The 23382-nt window shown below is 50.2% G+C and overlaps 1 protein-coding gene across 1 annotated transcript in view; it reads left to right on the forward strand.

The window, feature by feature from the left end:
• STARD3 (StAR related lipid transfer domain containing 3) overlaps window positions 1-20901 on the forward strand; it is a 31136-nt gene extending 10235 nt beyond the window's left edge. Inside the window, exons 2-16 of the mRNA XM_050935270.1 lie at window positions 4012-4255; window positions 5432-5713; window positions 9596-9673; window positions 9947-10024; window positions 10122-10175; window positions 10277-10394; window positions 11549-11647; window positions 12380-12435; window positions 13365-13457; window positions 14245-14307; window positions 15265-15360; window positions 15885-15964; window positions 16401-16505; window positions 18387-18480; window positions 20342-20901. Coding sequence (XP_050791227.1) covers window positions 5498-5713; window positions 9596-9673; window positions 9947-10024; window positions 10122-10175; window positions 10277-10394; window positions 11549-11647; window positions 12380-12435; window positions 13365-13457; window positions 14245-14307; window positions 15265-15360; window positions 15885-15964; window positions 16401-16505; window positions 18387-18480; window positions 20342-20446 — 1335 coding nt within the window. The 5' untranslated portion in view covers window positions 4012-4255; window positions 5432-5497 and the 3' untranslated portion in view covers window positions 20447-20901. The remainder of the gene's footprint in view (window positions 1-4011; window positions 4256-5431; window positions 5714-9595; window positions 9674-9946; window positions 10025-10121; window positions 10176-10276; window positions 10395-11548; window positions 11648-12379; window positions 12436-13364; window positions 13458-14244; window positions 14308-15264; window positions 15361-15884; window positions 15965-16400; window positions 16506-18386; window positions 18481-20341) is intronic.
• The last annotated feature ends 2481 nt before the right edge of the window (window positions 20902-23382 follow it).

Consider the following 23382-nt stretch of genomic DNA (forward strand, 5'->3'; position numbering starts at 1 on the left):
GTGAGATGCAAAGAGTCTTCAAACTGCAAGATGTAATTAACATGCAAACATGTGCTAATGGGAAGCTTATTACTTAAATCAGCAGAAGCCAGGCAGTCCAAGTGGATGTTGACATGGTAGGCCTGAAATGTGGCTATGTGCAGTGCATAGGATATGACCTAATCTCACACATCCCTGCAGTGTTTTGACACGGGTGTCTCTTTGGGTCATAACATCTGTGTGTGTTAGCACGTCAGGCCTCAGAGGACAGATCTGCCTGAATTCTCTTCACCTTTATCTGATACTTGAAAAGTCTGACACGTTTGGGTTCTAGGGCCTACTTGCTGCTGACTAAAGGGAGGGGCTGGTGAGATCCCAGAGTAATGTGGACAGGTGCTATGCGAGCCACTTTGCCAGCATCTCTGATCTGCAGCGCCGTCTGCTCTTCCAGGCTTGGCCTTCTCAAACAGACGAACAGCCACTGCCAATCTCAGTGAATCCTGAGGTGTCTTTATGATGCGAATATTGATCTGCTGCTGGCTAGGGTGAGACACGTCCCCTTTCACTTGCAGTGTAACTACTATCTTTGAGTTCTTGGCATCTCTAGATGATACTTAGCACTGAGTAGTACAATTCAAACACCAAGTAATTCTTGCAATACAGCTGTGTGAGGTAGGTATTGTGCCGCTTGTACAGATAAACTCTAAGTGACTCGCCCAGGGCCACGCAGTCAGTGGTCGAACTGGGTTTTTATTATCAGTATGCAGTAGCACCGAGGAGACCCAGTCGTGGACTGGAAACTTGTTGTGCCAAGCACTGTACAGACACAGAACAAAGGTGTCTGTCCCAAGGAGCTTACGGTTTAAGTCTGAGATGAGAAACAGGTGGATGGAGACAGAAGCGGGAGCACAAGGAGACAATAAGACAATACAGAATGGAAGAACAGGCAGTGATATCAGCTCACCAGTGACCCAACGGAGAGGTTTATGGAGGGATTTGCAGGAGGACAGTGAAGTAGGTTTGTGGATGCTGAAAGTGAGGGGTAGCATGGAGAAAAGCAAGAAGGCACTTGTTTGAAAATCTAACAAGTGGGTGATAGAGGCTGCGGTTGGCCCATCGAAGGTGGGAGTCAGTATCTCGATCAGAGAATGAAAGATGATGGGATAGGTCATTAAAGGCCTCAAAAATTAAGACAAGTACTTCATGTCTGATGCGGGAGCCTCCTGTCTCCCAAATTCCTGCTCAAATCACTAGAAACACTTTCTCATCAGAGAGGACAAAGTTGGCTAGTGAATTATCCCAGTGTGCGGCCCGTGCTTGAAACAGTAACTCTGAGGAGTAAGAAAAAAAACCCAACTCTCCTCCTTAAAGACCTTGATAATGTTACCGCTGCTTTTTGAATCAGAAAAGTGTCCTAGGACATTCTAGCTTCCGGGTGCCTTTTCTGAGTCATATCACTGCCCGTGGAATTTTTCAAGGCAGCGAGTGCTGTTTCTCTTCTCTCTGCTGCTCTTTCTCAAACGCTGTCTTCTCTGGAAGTCGAGCATCACCCCTTGAGCAGCACCATAAAACCAAGTGTCTCTCTCCCCCTATTGAGCTGACATCCTGCTACAAAAAGAGAGACTTCAGAGAATATATAAATATGTAATGGAGCACTAGGATGCTCTATAATTAATCGTTCACGCAGAAGAGAGCTTGTGTAAAAAACAAACAAACAAAAAACCCTCTGGTATGCTGCTGTTCCCTCTCCAAACTCCATCCCTGTCTAATGGAATAGGCCTGTGTTGGGAGCACCCAGAAAAGAAATGCATCACATCAGACCTTATAATGAGCTTCTAAGATCACTTGCTTATCAGAATTCTGCAGTACCGTAACCTGTACTTATCCCTGTGCTTTGGAATTCATCTCTTTAGAATTGTTGGAAACCAGAAATCTTCTTTCCCTCAAGTCTGTTTCTAGCTGGGTTTAGCACAAAATTTGACTTGCTGTTTGCATGTTGAAGGGCAGGTGGACTATCGCTAGTTTTCTCTCAGAGTTGTGAGTTCAATCCTTGAGGGGGCCACTTAGAGAACTGGGGTTAAAAAAAAACAAACAAACCAACAAAACAAAAAAACTGAGGATTTGTCCTGCTTTGAGCAGGGGTTTGGACTAGAAGATCTCCTGAGGTCCCTTCCAACCCTATGATTCTACGATCTCTGTGATCTATGTGTTCTTAATCAGCGTGTTGGTCTTGCAGCAGATCAAGTCTTAAAAAACCCACAACGTAACAAGATCTATTTTGGTTTTCTCTAGAAAGGCAGAGCTATTTTAGACAGAGCATGGTGTGGGAACCAGGAATTTCTGAACTCTTAGTCCTGCCTGTGTGTGATCTTGGGCAAGTTACTTCCCACCCCATATCCCCAGCTGTAAAAAAGGGGGTACCGCTATGTATGTATCTGGCTGGGGGGCGGCGGCTGTGAGGAATTGATGGCTGATTTCAAAGTACTTGGAGGTTGCACAGGACTGTAAGTGCAGAATGTTGTTCGAGCTGAGAACACAGTGACACTCTAACGTTGAGGAGGCGGCACTGTGTACGTGTCGATATATTATTTAGCACCCACAGATGTCTTAACTTTTTTCAGTTAGAGGCTCTTCCCCATCGCTCATAGCAGTGGAAGGGCTTGTTATTACTGTTTATATAAAGTGACATCTCTCTTCTAAAGTGCTGCTATTGTCAGAAACGTGACTGTAAAAATGACTTGTAGGGCTCCATGTATATTCCCTCTCGGACCCTTCCTGTCCTACAGTGATCCACACAGCTGGGGAATGTGGTGGAGCACCCTCAGTGTTAGAGAGCGTGGTGGCTTCTTGCCTTTATGGACAGGAAAAAACACATTTGAACTATGTTAAGGTTACTGTGCAAACTGCACCTCCGAGCCTTCCTGGTCCCATCAAGTGCACCTGCTCTCAGGCCTTGAGTCATCACCTGGCTCGGGATGGTATCACATGATTCTCCCACTCAGACCAGGCTCTGGATTGCAGGCCCTGGTATTAACTGTGATGGCCTCAGAATATTGCACTTAGGGCATGTCTATCCTAGAAACTCTCCGCTGCCAGGAGCCGGCTGCCCCCTGAGCTCCCGGCTGCACCCTGAGTTCCCAGGAGCCTGGCTGGGAGCAGGGAGCCAATGGGGAGCGGGGAGCCGGGTGAGCATAGCCCAGCTGGGAGCCAGTGGGAAATGGGGAGCCAGGTGGGCATAACCTGGCTGGGAGCGGAGAGCCAGTGGGGAGCGGGGAGCCAGGTGGGCATAGCCCAACTGGGAGCGGGGAGCCGAGTGAGCATAGCCCAGCAGAGAGCCAGTGGGAAGCAGGGGGCTGGGTGAGCATAAGCCAGCGGGGAGCCTGTGGGGAGCGGGAAGCCATGAAATTGACAAGAATGACAGCCAACAGCCGATAAATAACCCACAGTGTCTGCACAGGCATGGTGTCGCCCGAACGACACCAACATAAGCCCTACGCATCTCGTGGCAGTGGAGTTATTCTATCGGTGCAGCAGGGCACTTACATCGGCGGGAGCGAGGCTCTAGTGTGGACACTGACGTAATTAGGTCGACGTAAGCAGCGACCTGACTGTGGTGTAGACCAAGTCCTAGGCTCAGGCCCTGCCATCTTTTCCCTCTGCGAGCAATGGCTGTGGTTAGTGCGGTGACCAGAAAGCCTCCTTGTGGCAAAAAGTAAATTAGAACAAAAGCATTTGAGAGAAAACATCAAGTTTACCCCGAGGCTGGCTATTCCCTGGACATGGGAGGGCCCAGCTGCTTCAGACTCCCTCTGCCTACTCTCTCTGGCAGCCTGACGCCATACATAGCTGTTGACAAGTGACTCACCTTAAAAAGGACTTTAAAACTCTTGCTCTCCAGTCTCCTAGCTTGGGGAAAACCAGACTCGCAGCTTCCTTGGAGACAGACTCTTGGAAGTGAACAGCATGTGCCATGGTCTTGTGCCTGCACACAGGGGTGTTCTTATCATTGCTTTCTGTCTGCTCTTCCCACAGCTCCCTATCAAGCTGGATCGTTACAATCCCCTAGGAAATTCTAAACACCCGCTGTGGTGCGACAGGAATGATCTCGCTGACCAGTCATATCCAGCATTCATGAATTACTGCGCCTCAGTATTTTTTAGGAAGCAGTATCCTGGTACCTGGCAGGGTTAAACCTGGTTCTTTATGTGATTGCAACATGGCATTTTCCTGTTGACCACAGACAAGGAAAAAACTGGTCGAGTGCAACAGGTTGCAAGTGTGTTTAAACCAGGTATTGTAGGGCAGCCTAATGCTTTCCTGCTCAAACTCGCTCCGCTCACAGGTCTGTTCTAAATGCCCAGCACCATCAGCTTTCTCTGAGTGTGAAAATGCAGCTGTTCTCTCTCTCTCTCTCTCTCTGTCTCTCTCCCCTTTAGTCTATGTGCAGCAATAAAGATGCTGCAGTCAGAGCTTGGCTGTCAGGGTAGTTGATACAGGAGACAGAATAAAATCCACCTCACTTTGCAGTACTAACAGGAGTTTTGAAAAAAGCATCTCTGTAGTCAGCAGCTCTGACTCAGGCGCCACAGGGAGCGGCTCCGCTGTACGACTTAAACACGGGCTGCGCTTCTGTCAATGGGATGGGCAGCCAATGGCGCAAAGTAACGTGAATATCCCAGAGCCATGTGCAATGGCTAGCCCTTGGGGACCATCCATCCCCCCTAGACTGACTTGTTCCACCACAGCTGGCTGACTTGAGAGTGTTCCTGGAATCCTATATTAAAGAAGGACCTCTTGCCCATCTCTCTGCCTCTGCAAAAACATCTTGTGTGTCTTTCCCCAAGGCCATGCCCCCTGATCGCCTCGGTGGCAAAGGCTAAGATTCTGCTGTCAAAGCAGCAAGCAGGCCAGCTTTCTGTGCCAGCAAAGGGTGCTCCGAAGCAGGAGAGCATGGACAGATTTAGTTTGGAGTGAAACTGCACTTAGTGACCACCGGGACACTTTCAACCAGATCCTTTTGTGGCACGTCCTCACTCCCCTGAAGCGAGGGTGAATGTGGGGCGTGGCAGAAAGCTGAGGGAGGCAAAGGAGGTTCCTGCTCATGTTGACAGGCTTGGAGGACAGGTGTGAAACGAGGCAGGAAAAATAACCCAAATGCTTCCTGCTGATGATACAAGAGCTCTCGTAAACCAAAGAGCAAACGTTGGCCTCTCCTGCCGGGTATTGCTTATAGCTGGGGGAATGAATTCTGTTGAATTGGGGGTGGGGATGATTTTCAAAGGTGGAGAAGGCAGTGAGGCAGCTGGCTCCCGTGTGGGCTGAATTGGAGGGGCCAGTCTCCTAGCTTGGGATCCTTTGGGGCTGCAAGGCAGTTAATAAGAATTGGCTCAGCTAGTAAAGCAAACCAAGCATCCCTTTAAGTGTCTGAAGGTCTCCTCCATCTTCCCCGCAGGTGATTCGGTGACGGGCTCACAGATGCTGCCCCGAACGCTACTGGACGTTGTCGTTTCGGCCGAGGATGAACAAGCCCAGAGACTTTCAGCATGACCTGGAGCGGAGTCTCCCAGCCATTGCGTCCATGAGCACCTCCCTCTCGCAGAGCCAGGGCTTCTCCCCGCACTGTTACTTTCCGCTGGAGAAGAGGAAAGCCATCTCAGACGTCAGGAGGACTTTCTGCCTCTTTGTCACCTTCGACCTGCTGTTTGTCTCTCTGCTGTGGATAATTGAGCTGAATGTGAGTCCTGGGTCCTTTTTGGTGGGGAAGCAGTGACTGAATCTCTCCTGTTGGTTTTGGGATGCAGTCCACCCATTTTAACAGCCCTATTTTGAAACCCTGGGGCCAGGTCCTCAGCTGATTTCCAGGGCACTGCACCACTTCACACCAGCTGGGGCTCTGGCCCATAAAGCTGTTACAAACAGAGATCCTCATCCATTCCCTGGGCTTGGCACTGAGCACATGGTGACTGTGACAGGATCCCCAGGGTGCAGCCTGGGACTGTGGGACTGCTGTGCCTCCTGAACTCTTTCCAACCTGGGTTTCCTTTCACAATGCCTTGCAAGTGACCAGCAGCAACCCCTCCAGGCACTGGGATCACTCAGCACAACCCGCAGGTGGAGACCCAACACTCTGCTAGATTGCATGAATGCACCCAGAGCCACTCATGAAACACAAGGAGAAAGGCACCAGCCACATCCCCCCAGCTCCTAGCCTTGTATCTCAGGAATATACCGCCTGCACTGCTCAAGACAAGCAGTGCAAATTTATTAATTGGTTCACCACTTCGTCAATGGAAAGTGGATATACACCCGCCTTCGCAAAACCTGGGCAGGTTTGCCGCACACTTCATACAAACTCACCGGTAAAGATAAACAGTAAAACAAATGTATTGACTACAAAGGAGAGATTTTAAGTGATAGGCAAAAAGTCAGTCAGTTACCAAAAGAAAAGAAAATATAAGCACGTAGTCTAAACCCTCAGCCCTATTATGCTGGGTAACATCTAGATTAAGCAGTTTTTCTCACCCACTGGATATTGCAGTTCATAGTACACAGATTTTAACCTTGAAATCTGGGCTAGTCTCCTCTGCTTAAGTCTTCTCAGTGTCCTTGTTGCTTGCAACATGGGTGGGGGCAGGAGAGAGGCAAAGAATGGGCCTGCTCTGTTGTATTTTATACCCTCAGTCTCATGTGCTTGGGGAACACACACATCCAGGCATGTCTGGAGGGCATTGCTGGGTCTCCAGGCAGGGTTGAGCAGTTCCCCTGGTGTGAAGTCGTGCAGGTGAGTCATTGAATTGTAGCTCCTTGCTGGACAATGTCTCCCACTCAGGCGTTGGTTACTTTCCTTGCTGTTGCCTCTGGGGAGCTAATAGCTGGCTGATTTCCCCAACTTACAGCATGTTTTAGTGACAGCCATACATGGTTTATATGCTTTATATGCAAGATCACGATTGTATATAAATGAGAAACGTGGGGGGGTTACGGGGTGCTCCCTCATGGTACAGAATGTCACAGTGACCTTGCTTGTGATATTAGTAAGTGGTCAGAAAAGCAGCATCTCAACAGCATGGTGCTACCATCCCAGCTGGAAACGAGTCTGTTTTGAGATCCTGTGGATACCTGCGTTGCTCAGTCTGAGCATCAGGTCTGTTCTGCCCAAGCTCCTCTCCTGTGTCCCCCTTAGTAAAGGGGAACTGATGGGCTTTTTGCTGGCCACTGCCTGTGTCTTGGGTTGTGTTGTTCCCTGCCCTCTGCCAGGTGATGGTGATGTCAAGTTTTGCAAGAAGAGACTTCTTGCTAACACATTTGCAATTGGGCTTTGAAGCTGCATGTGCTGCTGTTCTGTCTGTTATGGTAGGGGCAGAAAGGAGATGATCGGAGCTGCATTTCCAATTCTACGTGCAGCCCTCACCGGCCTGGCCTTATTTATTATGACTGGATCCCTGAGGACATATCAGCTATTATCTTCATGTCCTGTTTACCTCGTTCAGAGTCTGCACTTAACAATTTATCTCAGTCCACAATTCAGTTCACGCCACCCGCCAGAAATGATGTGAGTAATACTGAGGGTCTGTCTAGGAACCACAGCAGCAAGGAAATTAACAGCCAGTGTTCCAGTAGGGCCAATGGGTTACAGTAGAAACCCCTTGTGGGACCTGTCCTCTTGTGAATTCCCTTGACCCTGTGGGATTGCCCTTCTCCAGGGCTGGTGGGAGGGTAAGGAGGGAGCGCTTGTATTTTGATTTGCAACGTGACTTATGGAAATAAAACTAGTGTCCAAGGTACCAAATTATATTTCATGCTCCAGTTTTGCTCACAGCTATGTTAGCTCGTGAGTTGCCCTGAACTGAGACTAACTGGTAACCTATGGGCGTTGAGCCCAGAAGCTGTATGTTTGAAAATGTTAAGAAGGCTCATTTGCACTGCTGTGAAAATTACCAGGTTTGTGCAGTGACTCATGCTTCTAAAACACTCAAATGGTTCTCTCGCTTGTTGCAATATTGGCAACTCTTTCAGTTCTCATTAAGTGCACCAGTCACCTGCAAACTTGAATTGTCCAAGCACGTTCATTTCTGAGTTAAACGGAACTCCCCAAACAGTCTCTCTTATCTGTTCAGGGCAGCAATATTTGTTTAAACTTTCATTTTTTCCAAGAAATTTAGCCCAAAGCCCTCATCCCTTCCCTCCGGGAGTGAGAGCTCTTGTCAAATTCAGTCGTGGAATGAATTTTTAAGCTGCAGCTCTGTGAAACCTGCTGGATTGCCAGCCCTGGAGACCGAACTCCTCTCGCCACAGAAGAGATACAGCATGACAGCAGCAGTGCAGAACCAGTGCTCTCCTCCAATGTGCCCCAGCCCTGATCTATGGGGAATGCTTTTTGATGGCTGCCTAGTCAGTCCTTGGCTTCTCCTCCAGCAAAGGAGTATGCGTTACAGCTGTGGCTTTTCTGATATAAATCACTGTCTGCTAAGGACGAAGACCCACCAACTGGTTTCTCATAGACCATGAAACAGCTGTCAGATTGTAACAACTTCCAGTCCAGCTGGGCTTTATTCCACCCAATAGCTTGAAGGTAAAAGGCTGGTTCCAATTACCTGAACCATCCAGTTCCTCATAAGCCACAGTTCCAAGCCTCTAAAAATAGGGTTTGTGGTACAAAAATCCCACTGGCAGCCCCTTAACTATGCTCTGAAGTAGAGTCATTTTGACACGATAGATGCTAGACCCTTAATAACATTCCTATACAGAATGAACAGGCTTCCTTTTTTCCCGTCTGCCTCCAGCCACAGCACATTTACCTGGGAGTTGACTGAATGCCTGTTAAGAGATATCATCCAAGAACAGATCTGAAGCAGTCTTGAAGAGATCTTGTATGGAATAACTTGTAAAAGAACAGTAATATTTATGTAGACAACCCTCTGTGGAAGCAACATCAATCACACAACCTTCCGAGTTCTTTCTTTGTCAATGGTCCTTTAAGAAAACCAGTTATTTTTTTCAATTCCATTCAGAGCACACTTCCAATAACTGGATCCGAAAAGCAACACAGAGTCCTTTGGCACCTTATAGCCTAACAGATGTATTGGAGCATAAGCTTTTGTGGGTGAATACCCACTTTGTCAGAGGCGTGTCTGGATCCGAAAGGAAAATGTTTGTTTGAAATCCTACAGGTCAACGTGGCTGCATATTCCGTGGGCATGCAATTGCAAGGGGTCCTTGGTTAGCATCAAGAACCAAGTGGAAAAAAGACACAAAAACAGTTTTCTTAAGGAAGCTTGTTTTTAGTGTCTGAGTTTCGTTTTTTGTTTTTGTTTTTTTAAATCAGTGGGTGTTTTTTCAATACTTTCTGGTACTCAAGCCCTTTCTTAATGCATTTACATGCTGCTTCTGCTCTGTGTTACTTGGGTGTGAAACAGACAGTGAAATGGACGTGAAGTGGAGTGTTGCATACATTCATGGCTAAACTTTTGCTGATGAATCCACTGATGCATTGAGCAGACAGCCTTGATACCTAACTTGAGCTGACTAATGTTTAAACAGAACTGTCTGATTTGTATCCTCTTTAGTTTATCTCTGCACTCAACACCTCTCTGTTTCCATTCTCTCTAACCCTCAGACCAACAATGGCATTCAGAAGAACTTGGAGATCGAAATCATTGAGTACCGATTTAAAACCTCATTCTTTGATATATTTGTAAGTATGCTAAACCGCCAAAGGGAAAGACATTTCGCTCTAAGATAGCGGCAAGGTGGCTTTTCGGATAGGGCACTGGTTTCTGTGCCTAGCTCTGCACTGACCTGCTGAGGGACCTTGGGCTGTTCCCCTCCCACCTCTTGTCTTGACTATTTAGATAGTCCGTGCCCTGAAGATCTTGCTCTGTCTGTGTGGCACCCTGCATGTTGGGTGTGAGTGTAATGGAAATAGTAATGACTCTCTCCTTATCTGTGCCTTTTTTGTTTTTTAAAGGTCTTGGCTTTTTTCCGGTTTTCTGTGTTACTTCTGGGCTATGCACTCTTAAAACTGCGCCACTGGTGGGTCATCGCGGTAAGGAACCCATTTCCTGTTGTTGATGTATTGGACTTTCTCTTTCTTTAAACTGAAGCTGGCATGTAGATTTGTGTAACTGTCTTCCCTTTTCCAGTTCACGACACTGGTGTCCAGTGCCTTCCTCATCGTGAAGGTCATCCTCTCTGAGGTCAGTCGCTCTCAAGGGTTCTAATGGGAGATTTTGTTCTGTCTCATACGGTGACTTCCCAGCTTATGTAAACTCCCTGTGGCTTTTTTTTCCTCCCTCAGCTGCTAGCCAAGGGGGCCTTTGGGTACTTACTTCCCATCGTCTCTTTCGTTATTGCCTGGCTTGAAACTTGGTTCCTGGATTTTAAAGTCCTATCTCAGGAGGCAGAAGAGGAACGATGTAAGTCACTTTCCTTCTTTGCGGCTGGAGCAAACAAACCGGCTGGGGCTTTGGTAGCAGCTTGTCACCAGGTGGTGTGTGGGAAGGGAAACCAGGATTAGAAGTTATCTCCAAGCAGGTTGTGGGGATCAATTGCCTCGTCTGACTTCATTATGGCATAGAAATGCCTTTCCAGGGAGACAATACGAGCTGCTGAAAGGACCCTTATCGTAAAGGGGAGGGGCAGAATGAGAACCAGTGGTTGGAAGTTTAAAGTCGGGCCAATTCAGATTAGAAATAAGGCCTTAATATTTAACAGTGAGGGTGATTGTGCCAGTGGCTAATCTTCCAAGGGGAGAGCTGGATTCTCCGTCTCTTGAAATCAAGACCCTGTGCCCTTCTGGAAGCGATGCTTTAGCCAAACCCCTGTTGTTGGGATCAACACAGGGGAAACTGGCTGAAATTCTCCAGCCTAGGCTATATAGCAGCTCAGACTGGATGATCAAATGAGCCCTTCTGGCCTCAAACGCTAGGACTTTTTCCAAGGTGCTGAGCACCCACAGGTCCCATGGACACGAGTGGAAGTGGAGGGTGCTGACTGAAAATCAGGCCCATGTACTCAGCCCAGGGTCCCACTCTGACCTGTAGCTCTCCAAAGGAGCTTCTCATCTCACTCTTGTCTTCCCTAGGAGTAGAGTGAGTGAGTGTGTGTGTGAGAGTAATAGCGTCTAAACCAGGAAGAATTTGTCGACTGACACTTGATCGCAAATGCATCGATGGGCTGGGAAAAACCAGAGAACGTTTGGGTCTTGTGAGGAGGTTTTAAGATGAAAAATGAGCAAGTGTTTAATGCCTCTATTGGATTAAGAGCGTGTTCTGGATTGCTTCGAGGGAAAGTTCTTATTTAATTAGGTGCTTAATCACCTTTGGATTTGACAGGCAAAAGAGTTCATTGATCTCCATGCAGCTAAAGTGCTGTGTCTCAAATGAAAAGTGAGGGAAGAGGGACTGAAAGCTCCCTCTAGGCTGGGCTGTGTGTCCCAGAGACAGCCTGGGTCCCAGTTCAGAGCTGTGTTCCAAGCGTTAGTTAACTGGGGTAGCTTGACCTGGAGGAATGTTAAGAGTAAACTCTGGCTTCTGCGTATATTTACACTTTGTGTCCCTTGGTTCCCTAGGGTACTTGGCAGCACAGGCCGCAGCCTTCCGGGGCCCTCTGCTCTATCCCGGAGCCCTCTCTGACGGGCAGTTCTATTCCCCTCCGGAGTCCTTTGCAGGTGACGAATGTTTTTGCCTCTTCTTGGCATGCAGTGACCTTTTGTATGTGGGTTGAGTTGCTTTCTCAGCTCGTTCTGCTTGCAGGATCCCCTGGGTTTACTTTTCCCTGTTGTTGCCTCTCAAAGTTCCTCGCTGAGCTTTGCCTAATTAGACCGACCTTTTGAGCAGTGTTACAACACAGTGCCACGAAATCCCCTTTGCTTCCAGTGCCAGGGGAAGGTTATGTTGTGTAGCTGCTTTTGTGCCCAGCTGTGGGGTCAGAAAGAGATTGTCAGGAGGTGAAGTAGCCACTTACTTTGCATTTGATGCTTGACTTTCCTGTGTTACCAAAATCCATTCTTAGCTGTGTTTTAAACCAAAGCTCCAGGCCTCAGGACACAGGGTTTGAAATGCACAGTTGGAGGTTGCTCTGGGAAGAACAAAGGCCTCACCGTGGACACCCAAAGAGCTAGTGTGAACTGCACAGCTTGCTACAGAAAAGAGTGTTCCCCTGGTGACTTTGGTGCGTTTTCAGAGGGGACTGCATTGGGGCTGGGGGACTGGAGCATCTCCCATTGTAACCACTGTCGCTGTTCCTGTAAGAACACACAGACTAGCCTGGCATGAATCTGTGCATCTGGAGGGTGAAGTGGGGCGGGAGAGAGGGCTGACCTGATGTGGGCCCCCCTCCCCCTTCATAAATCATACCAGCAGGATCTCTAGCTGCCTCCCAACTCTGTACCTTTCTTTAGGATCGGACGACGAGTCTGATGAAGAAGCTGTGGGGAGGAAAGCGTTAACAGCCCAGGTAAATGGAGGAGCAGTGATCTTGCCATTTTAGAGACCCACTGCCACTGTTAGTTCCAAGCATCTCTCAGTGTCTGGCTCTGATGGCTGCTCAGTGCATGTGCACATGAGGGTTTGTAATCAGCTCATTACTCCAGCACGTACCCACCAGGGTGCTGAATAAATCGAGGGTGAAAGGGGACAGAATCTTCTCCTCTCAGAACTGAAGGTCAGGAAATGTTACTTGCTGCCAAGAAACATGGGCAAATCATTCCCTTAGCTAAGCGATGTTGCTCATGTGCTCTGGGAAAAACTGCTCTGACTCGGTATCCAGTCACCCCTCATTACTGAGAATCAATCAGTTACCTTCCCCTTCACCCCCCTCCTGTAGCTGGCTTTTAAAGGCGTCTGTGGCCCTGACAGCAGCTCGTCTCCTTCCTGCTCCCTCCAGTTTCCTTTGCTCTTACTGGTTACATGGTGACTTTGCTGAAGGAGGAAGGGGGTATTGACTCCACTATCTTGTCAAATTCCAGCTTGGGTAACAGCCTTCTACCTCTCTAATGTCCCACTGTAGTTTCACTTGGACACATGATTCTTCACATCCTTTCCAAAACAGCTGGGCAGCTAAGCCGCTGCTGGTTCACCCCAGAGGTGGATGCAGCGCAGTGGGAGGAGAAGTGATCTCATTGTGGTTGGTACCATTTCATCTGGCAAAAATGGCGGGGGACTCTCTCGGGATGAAGGGTATCGCAACTGTGGAGAGACACAGCTAGGCCTGCTAGGTGCAACACGCTCGCCTCTGCCACCCAAGTGAAAGGAGGATATCTGTAGCAGGCACAGTAGTGGAAAGTCCCTTCCTCTGTTGACCAGCCACTAGGAGGCAAAATCACTCATTCGCACACTCAGGATTGGGAATAAAAGGAGCAGTAAATAGATTGCGTTTCCTCCTAGGAGAAGGAATACGTCCAACAAGGCAAAGAAGCAATGGAGGTTGTGGATCAAATCCTAGCCCAGGAGGAAAACTGGAAATTCGAAAAAAACAATGCAAGTATCACCCCTTCTGCCTCAGAAAGCATGGAGAGGTTAGCACAGACCACAGAATGATGCGGCTTTCAGAACCTGGTTACGCCACGAAAAATTAACAAGCGTTACAATGACATGATTGAATTAGCAATCTTATTCCAGTTCAGTTAAATGTAAATCGCCTCTTATTTAATTAGATGTTCAATTACCTTCGTGTTTGACAGAAGAAGGAACCCATCAGTCTTTCCCCTCCCACCACCCCAGCCACAGGCAGGTGGAGGAGTGTGGTTAGCCTTTAATTGCAGTTATAGTGTGGAACTGCGAGAATGGGAAAGGATCAAAGGCATTTGTTGGTAAAACAAGGGAGTGAGTGATGCCATTTTGAAAAACACCATGCCCCGCATTAAGGGAGCTGTCACATGCAATAGACTCCTTCCCTTTGCTACGCATCCAGCTACAGGTTCAGCCCATTTCTGTGTCTTGTCACGCTTATGCCACTGCGTGTAGCATTCTGTTTGCAGCCATCGATACATGTGGATTTTTGGAAGTGTGTTAAAATTCAGCTGGAGACCGTCTTCACTTCCTGTCCTAAACTTGCTGCAGAGTGTCGATCTGTACTTTTAAAAGGTCCCGCCATGGAGGGGGTTGCATTTTAGTGCTGACTCTAGTGATGACAGCGGGACTGCCCGTTCTGCAGCCTGGCTAGTGACACAAGTCTAAAATGTGCATGGAGATCCTGGGGTGAAAGGTGCTACAGGCGCGTGAAGTATTGTGCATGTGAAGTGTGACTTGACTGTCTCTTGTACAGGAGTTTGGTGATGTTGTTTACACCATTGAAATTCCTTTCCACGGCAAGACCTTTATTTTAAAGGTAAGGACCTATGACCTCTACCTCCTTGCTTGGTAAGTTGCAGCTTTGTTGTAGGGGCATAACCCATGTGCAGTAATTGCTTAATGCCCCAGCACAGCTGGTCACTCATGCTCTTCTGTGGCTACAGCAGTACAGGTCACACTGCAATGCGTGTGGCATTGTAAAGCCCGTTCTGCTGGTTGGTGGGACTTTCGGTAATACAACTCTGCTGCGTTCTTACACTGAGCTCTGTTCTACTGCCCGGATAACACCCAGGCTTGCCATCCAAAACTAGACAGTCCAACCCTCCGCAAATACACTGGCATCCAATGGCAGATAGATGGATGACGTGACCAAAGAATCCTGTTCCAACCTCAGCTTCCAGGACTACAGTAAGAAAGTGACTGCCTGTCCAGCAAGATCAGGGTTGATCCCGCTTCAGATACAATCTGGCATTAATAGGTGTTAGGAAGTGACTCGCTGTAGTGGCTTGGCTATAAGCAATCTCTTAGTGAAGGCCCATTGCCGTGGTGACTTGTCTTTGTGCCAGTACGTACGTTGCCACGCTTGCAAGAACTGCACAGGAAAAGCCTCTTAATGAACGGAGATCTGGGTGACCCCATGTTACTGCATTATCCCTTTGCCTCTAAAGACCTACCCGAGGCTGCAGATGAATGCCAGTGTTTTGTTTTTGCTGACGCACTTATAGCCTTCTGTGAACCTCCTGAAACAGTTATCTGCTTCAGTATAAGCGGTAGACGCTGGAGTAGCCCAGGGGTGGAATAGCAGGGATTGTTCTGTTCAGGATGGAGGTACGCTATTCCTGTCTGGCTGCAGCCAGTAGTTCTGCTATTGCTTCTCATGAGCACTTGTTTCACTCCATTGATTGTCCCTAATGATCTTTATCTTGTGCTTTTGAATACACGCCCCAGGGAAGGCAACTGGGGCAAACTGTCAACTGTCTAGTCCTTTTCTCAGGCCTTCATGCAGTGTTCTGCTGAAACAGTCTACCAGGAGGTGATTCTCCAACCTGAGAGGATGATCCTGTGGAATAGAACGGTGGCAGCTTGCCAGGTAAGTGCTTTGTGACGATGGCATTTTAATAACCCTTTGGGGCTGGAGCTTCCCAGCGCAGAGCCTACTGCATGCAGTGCCTGGCCCTGCAGGAGCTGAGTTGGCTGCATTTGTAATCCCGATGCATTGCTCATCCAGGCAGTCTGAACGTGCCGAAGTAGCTAGTTGCACCAAAAGCCGGTCTGAAAGCCCCAGGGCGTGGGCCGAGGAGCAGAGCCAAGGTCGTTCTTGCTGCCCTGGCTTGGAGGCACTTACTCATCCTAGACAGTTGCTGTGTCCAGGATACGAAGGAAATGCCTGCTTGCTAGACAGAAGGGCAGAGCAGACCATTCCCAACACCAGAAGGCGAACATGGTCATGCTAATGCTGGACACTCCAAGGCCTGTATTCGTCAGATCTGTCCTTCACTTGTTTTAGTTCCATGGGCAATTTTGAGGCAATTTTGGGCAATTCCTAGCTGTTGGCATGTACGGATCCACAGGCAGGTGCGAGGAAACATCTTATTCTGTCCTTCTTTCACTCAGATCTTACAGCGGGTTGAAGATAACACCGTTATCTCCTACGATGTTGCAGCAGGAGCTGCAGGGGGTGTAGTGTCACCCAGGTGAGTTTATTCCTCCCCGGTCCCTAGTCAGACAAGCACCTAGAACACGTCAGGGAGATTTTGTGTGAGGGAGCTCCAGGCCAGCCATCGTCTTATGCATGAAACGTACAATGGGTCCAAGAGGGCTCTTCTAGCCTGCCCTATGGGTGGGTAACATAGTATGTAGTGTAATGACTTGCCCAAGGTCCTATGCCGAAAGTGATAGCCAAGCCAGGATGAGAACCAGGAGTCTTGGCTCCAAGCCTCTGTCTGAGTCACTAAATTCCTGGTCTGTCCCTTTAATAACCATAAACGTCCATAGTGTCTCCATATTAAAATACTTTTTGCCACATCTTTTCTGTAGGGCTTAGATTGAACGTTGGCCCTTCCATGTCTGTGCAGTCCTAAAGCTCCCATGCAGACCCCAGAGCTGTTGCTTTCCCCTTTATTTACGCAGGGACTTTGTAAACGTGCGTCGCATTGAACGAAGGCGAGACCGCTATATTTCCTCAGGGATGTCAACCACTCATGGTTTGAAGCCTCCGCTGTCCAAATACGTCAGGTAAGAGTTTTGATTTTGTCATGGGGAACTGTCTAATTTTCCTTATAGCTCACGCTGCTACGTAATATTATACGTTCACTGCAAAGAGACGCTTGAGTTTAAAAAACAGGTGGGAGGGAATTTCTTGTCACTGTTTAAAGGAAGCTGCTGCTTTACAAAACTCTGGCAGCTCTGTCTGCGGAACTGTATTCTACTTCCTGTGTTTAAAGAACAATAGGTATGGAATCAGTGTGTTGCTTAGGAGGTCAACAGCAGCTGGGGTTGAGGCAATGGGGCAGGGTAGGGGGGACAACAGATCAAACCCCCTGACTGACTCCACATCCCCTTGCCCTTGCTGTGGACTTAGCTTTCACACAGGGACAGTTGCAACTTTAAAGGGGGGACTAAGCAGCTGAACTCCTCATGTGTTTTGTTTGTTATGCGTGTGCCCTTTTCTTCTCTCATGCCTGGCCTTAGTTTTAATAGAGGCCCAGGGCACAGAGAGACGGAGCAGGAGATGTAACCAGAGGGCCCTTCCATACAGAGCCTCTCTCAAAGCCCTCGTCAAGGTCTCTGGCATTTCTCTACTCCAAGCGACGGTGGCCAGCTGCCTTGTGATGCATTAATCTGAGTTTGAATCTCTTCCAACAAGGCCTCTTTGTTACAGTCCGGCTCTGCCTCAGATGGCTAGTGACCAGCTCAGCTGCTTCTCTTACTGACTTTGTTTTTCGGAGTAATCTGATTAAAGTAATTGACATTTAACTCACAGGCTCAGTAACTGCCTCAGTCTATAGGTGCTGGGGCTTTTCAGGCCTCGAGGATCTTTTTAAGGCCATATCCAGCAGAAATGTATGTGGCGTCGCAAAGCTGGGAAGTGGTAACGCGCGTCTCCTTTTAAACCTATCTGGATGGATAGGGGCCTTTCGCCTCTTAGTCACAAATCCGGCACATAACAGTAGGGATCAGTCAGTATCTGCCCCTGCTATGCAGACCAAGAGCAGGGAAGGGGAGGCTGCCCATGCAGTGCCTGTCCTGACCATGAAGGGTTTTGTTCTCTACAGCGCTCAGCAACATGGGACCTTTCCGCCAGCACCTGCATTCAAAAAGGGTTTGCTTTGCAATATCCAGCAAATGTAGTGCTGGTGAGACAGGCCCCACCGACAGCCACTGGAGCAGCGGTTCTCAGCCTGCGGCCCAGTCAGCACACAGCTGTGGCCCATGTGACATGCTCCCTGCCATATATTGCATGGATGTGGCCTGCATTATACATGGAGAGCTGCGTATGCGGTCCACAATGGTAAACAGGTTGAGAACTGCCGCCCTGGAGACGGAAGGCCCTCTCTGTCCCCAGAGCAGAGCCCAAGTAGCAGGACTGCAAGGCAGCATTTGCCAGTGTGAGCTAATCCTGCCATAGCACCCCCAGCAGGTATAAAGAGGCATCTTCTCGGCCCTTCCATGTCTGTGTCTCTGCTGGGGCCAGTGGAGGTAGCAGGGAATGTTGTGATTTGGAAATACCTACTAGGCCCCACCACGTCCCTTCCCACAGGCCACTGGACCTCGCTTAGCTCTTCCCATGGGAAATAAAAGCTGAAGGTGTGGGATGAGCGGGAATCCCTTACGTGGCAGCTGAAAATGCGGCATCCTCTGGCAGCAGAGCTAGCGAGCTCCTTCCGGGTTTGTTTCCAGTTAGGTTTGCCCAAGGACTGCTCCGGCTCTGACATCCTGCCTCTGTGCACCCAAGTGCAGTAATGGATCATTCAAACGTACCGATGTCCTTGCACTGCATGGGTGCGTTCAGGATCCAGGCTGCATGCATGTGCATCTGCCCGGTAGTGTGTGTTTGTGACACGGAGTCTTTAGAGCCTCACAGCTGTGCAATCATTGTGCTGTTCCTTTTCCAAGGGGCGAGAACGGGCCAGGAGGCTTCATTGTACTGAAGTGTGCCAACAATCCCGAAGTGTGCACTTTCATCTGGATCCTCAACACAGACCTCAAGGTAAAGCGGGTTCCATGTCGGCGTGTGCCTGGGCTCCCTTGAGCTCACGGTGGAGAATCTGGCTCGCGGCTCTGCCAGTATTTGAAAGCAATGAGATCTAATCCCCACCCAGGAGAACTCAAACCTATGGTGCCACAACAGTGCAAGCAAACCCATCTCCTCGTGCCTGTTTCCCAAAGGCAGCCGGCTCACACCCTACCACAAAGCCCTTGAGGATTGACATGTGGGTGTATCAGACGCTTTCAGAAATGATCTTGGGGACCCAGCTTGGGACACTTTCACGGGGCCTGATTCTTCCAGGGGTGGGTGCTGAGCCCTTTCGGAACATCTGACCCCTTTCAGGTGTGCTGAACTGCCCGCCTCCCCCAAAATCACCGCTGATTCCTAAAAATCTTGACCATAAATCCGAGTTCTTGGTGCAGAATAGACCGGCCGAGAGAAGAACTGTTTGTATTTTTTGTACTGCTTGGGTACCAGAAGTCAACTGTCCTTGTGCAGTTGTCTTGCTGTCCCAAAGCTTGCCCACCCTTGTGTCCGTTGCCGCCAGTAACCTGCAATCGAAACAGTCTCCCCTCACACGCTTAGCTTCTGCATGCATGGAGCAAGGTGCCTTAAACATGGTGAGTGGCCCTGAGCTGGAGCAATTGGCTGCACTGCCGCATTTGCACCCTGCTGTCTGCTCGGACAAGGGTAGCATACAAAAGAGCTGCCAGCCGGGGTCAGGTGTGGGGGGCTAGTGGGAGGTGAGCTCTCACATTGTTGACGTGGTAACCCACCGCTGCAGCAGGGAAGCACAAAGTCCTCATTCATCAGGGAAGTCGGTTAGTTAGTCTGTTGCTCGTAACATGACTGAAAAGCACTTGCAAAATCAGCCGTCCTGCTGGGGTATCAAATGCGGGGCTGTAGCTGAGAACAGCAAAAAACAGCTGCACCTCTCACGCAGGCTGTTGTGTCCAGTGCTTTGTGTCTGGGTTTTCTTTATGGGAGCTGTCTCTGTTCCGTGTGACAGGCCCTCAGGCTCTGCTAGCTGCTGCTTGGGAGGAAGAAACTTCTGTAGCAGCCAAGCTATTTGAAATTGGCCATTAGCCAGCTCTCGCCTGACCCTGAGGCGTCTGGGGCTAGCCACTGTCTGAGACTGGCTACCGAGCGAGGTGGACCCACTGGTCCATCCCTCCTGGCATATCCTGTGTCCCTGAAGAAATGCCTGTAAAATGCACCCATGGTTACATCCTCTGTGATGAAGGCTGAGAGCTCCAGTGAACTTGTTCTGATCTGAAGATTCCCCCAAGCTCTCTGGGTGCACGTATATTATAAATACAAATGCCCTGAAACACCCTTGGGTCAATATCCTTCTTCTCGGTGCCCCGGGGGACAGCCTTCGCTGGTCCTTTCGACCAGCGCCTAACGCAACAGGGTCCTGGTCAATGACAGGCTACCAGGGTGGTACAGCAGTGCAAATACTTCATAGTACCCTGCAGAACGACCTCCCACCAAACACCCTCATAGCCCCTTCCGTGCAGTTCCCACAGGGACGGGCTGGCAAAATCGGCCTTGCAGTGGGCCCCCGAAGTTACAAGATGTGGGCCTTGGTGGGGATCCCGTGGTGAATTATTGCTGTTATTGATGATCTGTTTTGCGGTAGCGTCTAGGAGCCGCAGTCACGGACCAGCACCCCACTGCGCAAGGCATTGTACAAACACAGGAGAAACGTGGTGGCTTTGAGTGGGACTTAAAACGAGCAGTGCCTCTGAGACGCGATCCGTAGCACGGCTTTCCCCAGGATTCAGATGCAGGATAGGAATTATGCACAATCTTAATCAGCAAAATAACCCCATGATCCCGTTTTGTTGTTTTTCTGCAGGGTCGGCTTCCCCGTTACCTTATCCATCAAAACCTGGCAGCTACCATGTTTGAATTTGCATTCCACCTGCGGCAGCGGGTCAGCGAGGTGTCGGGCAGGCCTTGAGCAGCAGCACCTGACCCTCCACGGGACATTCCTTCACCCTCTCTCAACGCAGAGTGGGGAACAACTTCCAAGGGGCCGGAGCGAGCCTGCCATGGAGGCGCCTGCGTGGAATGCAGACCTCTTCCCTCCCCCCAGGAAGGGCTGAGCCAGACCATGTACCAGGGAGGTGTATCACTGCAACAGTGCTAACACTGGGGCAACCTTTGCAGGAATGCAGAAAGGGGGGTGGATGCCTTGAGAGGCCCGAGGGATGCCTCAGTCCCTCCCCACTCCCGCAGATCCCTTTCTCTTCACTCCTCCAATCAAGGATCAAACTAACTGAGCTGCTGTGGGAATCAGCGGAGACTTTTGTGATTTAAACATGTGCCAAACCCCTTGATTGATCACTTTGTTTTCCCTCGCCATACCCAGCGGAAGTGGCAGTTTCTGGCTGGATAAACCCACCACTTCCCCAATTTGTCTCCCATCCTTCTTTAAAATGTTCTGATAATTGGGTGTGACTTTCATCCATCTGGAGCTCCTGCAGGAAGGGCGGGGCCAGGCATCCCTGTTCATTTTGCTGCTGGAGGATGGTTAAAGTGGGAAATGGAGGAACTCTTACCATCAGGTAGCATGCGATGGCCTTTGCTTCTGATCTGCTGCCAGGCATTGCTTTACGTGGCATGGCTGGTAGCTCGCACCCTGTGGGCAGTTGGCTGCCCCTTGTCATTCCTCAGCTGCCAGGGATTGGGATGTGCGAACATACTGATAAGGGTATTGCCAGGCAGTGGCAGATTAGTTTAGGCCTTTGTGGTCCACAAAAGGCTGTGAAATATACCCAGGGCAGCGTCTCTGCAGGTCTAGAATGGTTCTGCAGCCCCAGCTGGGGGCATCTCTGGGTCTCCAATGTGACTGGGCCTGGGGGAAGGGCACCCGCAAGCAACCCGCCCCTGGTAAAACACTATTCAGATAACAGCTTCTCCAGCTCTCGCAGCTCTTTCCCTGTTGAGAAGTCATGTCCCCTACGAGCTCCGGCAAAGGGCCTCCGAGCAGTGGAGCCTTGCCAAGCCTGTTCCATTGCCGTAGTTCACTGACGTGCTGGTGAGGGAACGGTTCTGAACTCGGAGAAGGTTCGCTCGATTCCAGGAAATGCTTCAGGCCGGGAGCGAGTGACCTTGGCAAGTCCCTTTTGACTGCGTAGGGCAGTCAAAGGAAGGCGACGGCTACTGGGCCTGTGACCCTGTTTTCATAATGAAGTGTGGTAGTCCCTGCTCTGGGGTTAGAGTAATGCTCCTGAGCAGGAAGGAGAGGGGAGTGCAGGTGAGGGGGGATGATGCAGCCTTATGGGGTGGGAGGAGGAAGAAGAAATTCTGACCTCCGCTTGTTCACTGGTTTCAACGAGCCTATGAAACCAATCTCCGTCCTGTCTGTTCAGCTTCTTTACATCTGAAAATACAGTTAACTCGCTCCCCTGACCCCGATTTCCCCCGCACGGCGCACACAGGGACGTGAGGCTTTTGAACGATCGCCTCGGTGCGAAGCGCCTATTGGGGACCTCATGCACCCCCCTGGGACTGTGGTGAGTTCCAGGGGGGTTGTGGTTCTTCCATGGCGGGCAGGGGCTCCCCGTGAACCTGGTTAGAAAGCCTGTCGCTCTAATAACCTGCTGCCTTCCGCCCGGAACCTTTGTACCTTCGTCTAATAAAAACCTACAACAGAAAAGAGCCTCTGACCAATGTCGCCCAGCGTCGCCCCACGCCCCACTGTGTTGTCATTTGGGCCTCTCAGAGCCGCTGTAGCCCAGTGGGCGTACTGTATAAGCATGTGCTTACGTGCTTTCCTGGAGCAGGGCCGTACGGCGTAGGAGGATGCGTGGGAGATGTTCATTGGCCAGCTCGAAAGCAGCCCTGGGATAATGACAGAGACAAGTTGCAAGTACTTAGAGCTGCAGTAACTTTAAGCGTGATCACGAGAGGTGATGGGGCTGCCCTTCAGCCTCGTGTTCGTAGGGTTGGTTCCCCGCTTCCGGCAGTGTGGGCCGGTGGCTAGTGCAGAGGTCTGGGGATCCAGAGTTCTGTGCCCAGCTCTGCTGCGTGACCCTGGGCAAATCGGTGCCTTTTCTGTGCCTGGTTTCCCCATCTCTAACCCATTCTCTGTCTTTTGGATAAAGTGCTTGTGATCTTGCTGTGGCTAAGGGCACAGGGCAGCTGCAGTGAGGGATGATGGGTAATTGCTGTTCTTCCTCCCCACACGTGGGGGATGTGGGTCCCTCACTCTGGCCATAGCCCCTTGTGTGCCTCCCCCTGCCAGCCTGGCTGGGTCTCCCCTTCCCCAGGACCGGCTGCTGAGCCTGGAGCCCGGTGATGACTTCCGCTGCCCGGTGCTACTACCCTACCCTGGAGGCAGAGAAGGGGCCCCCCAGCCAGGAGGCTGTGCTGGTGACGCTGAGCCCAGCGCCCCAAGGTGGGGAAGAGGAGATGGCTGCAATGATGGATGAAGAGTCCTTGTTGGTCAAGCTGATCGAGTGGGGCCTGCCCTTGGGGGCAGCCGGGTTAGGCTGAGCATTGTCCCGGTGTGTCCTGCTGCTGCTGGTTGGGGGCATGGTGCTGAGCAGGGGGTCACAGCTCCCCTCACTGCACTGGGGCCTGTTGACAGCCTGAATCTGCTGTATGCCCCCCTCTGCTGCCCTCTTACCCACCTGCAAAAACCCCCTGGCCTCCCCAGCCCCCACCCTGCCCCAGTTGGGCTTGGGGCCATCTGGCCCTTCCTGTATTGTTAAGGGGGGGGGGGGGAGGAAGGTGCCATCCAGTTGGGAATGAGGGTCTGGCGGTGCCTGTCATATGGAACAGGCTGGGATGTGCCTGCTCAGCCAGCTCTAGGAACAGGAGTTGCTCCTACCTGCTGTCCCTACTCCCATGCAGCCACCTCTGGGGTGGAACACAGCAGCTGCTTACTAG

This window comes from Gopherus flavomarginatus, chromosome 25, assembly GCF_025201925.1.
Source record: "Gopherus flavomarginatus isolate rGopFla2 chromosome 25, rGopFla2.mat.asm, whole genome shotgun sequence".
In the NCBI taxonomy this organism is placed as follows: domain Eukaryota; kingdom Metazoa; phylum Chordata; order Testudines; family Testudinidae; genus Gopherus; species Gopherus flavomarginatus.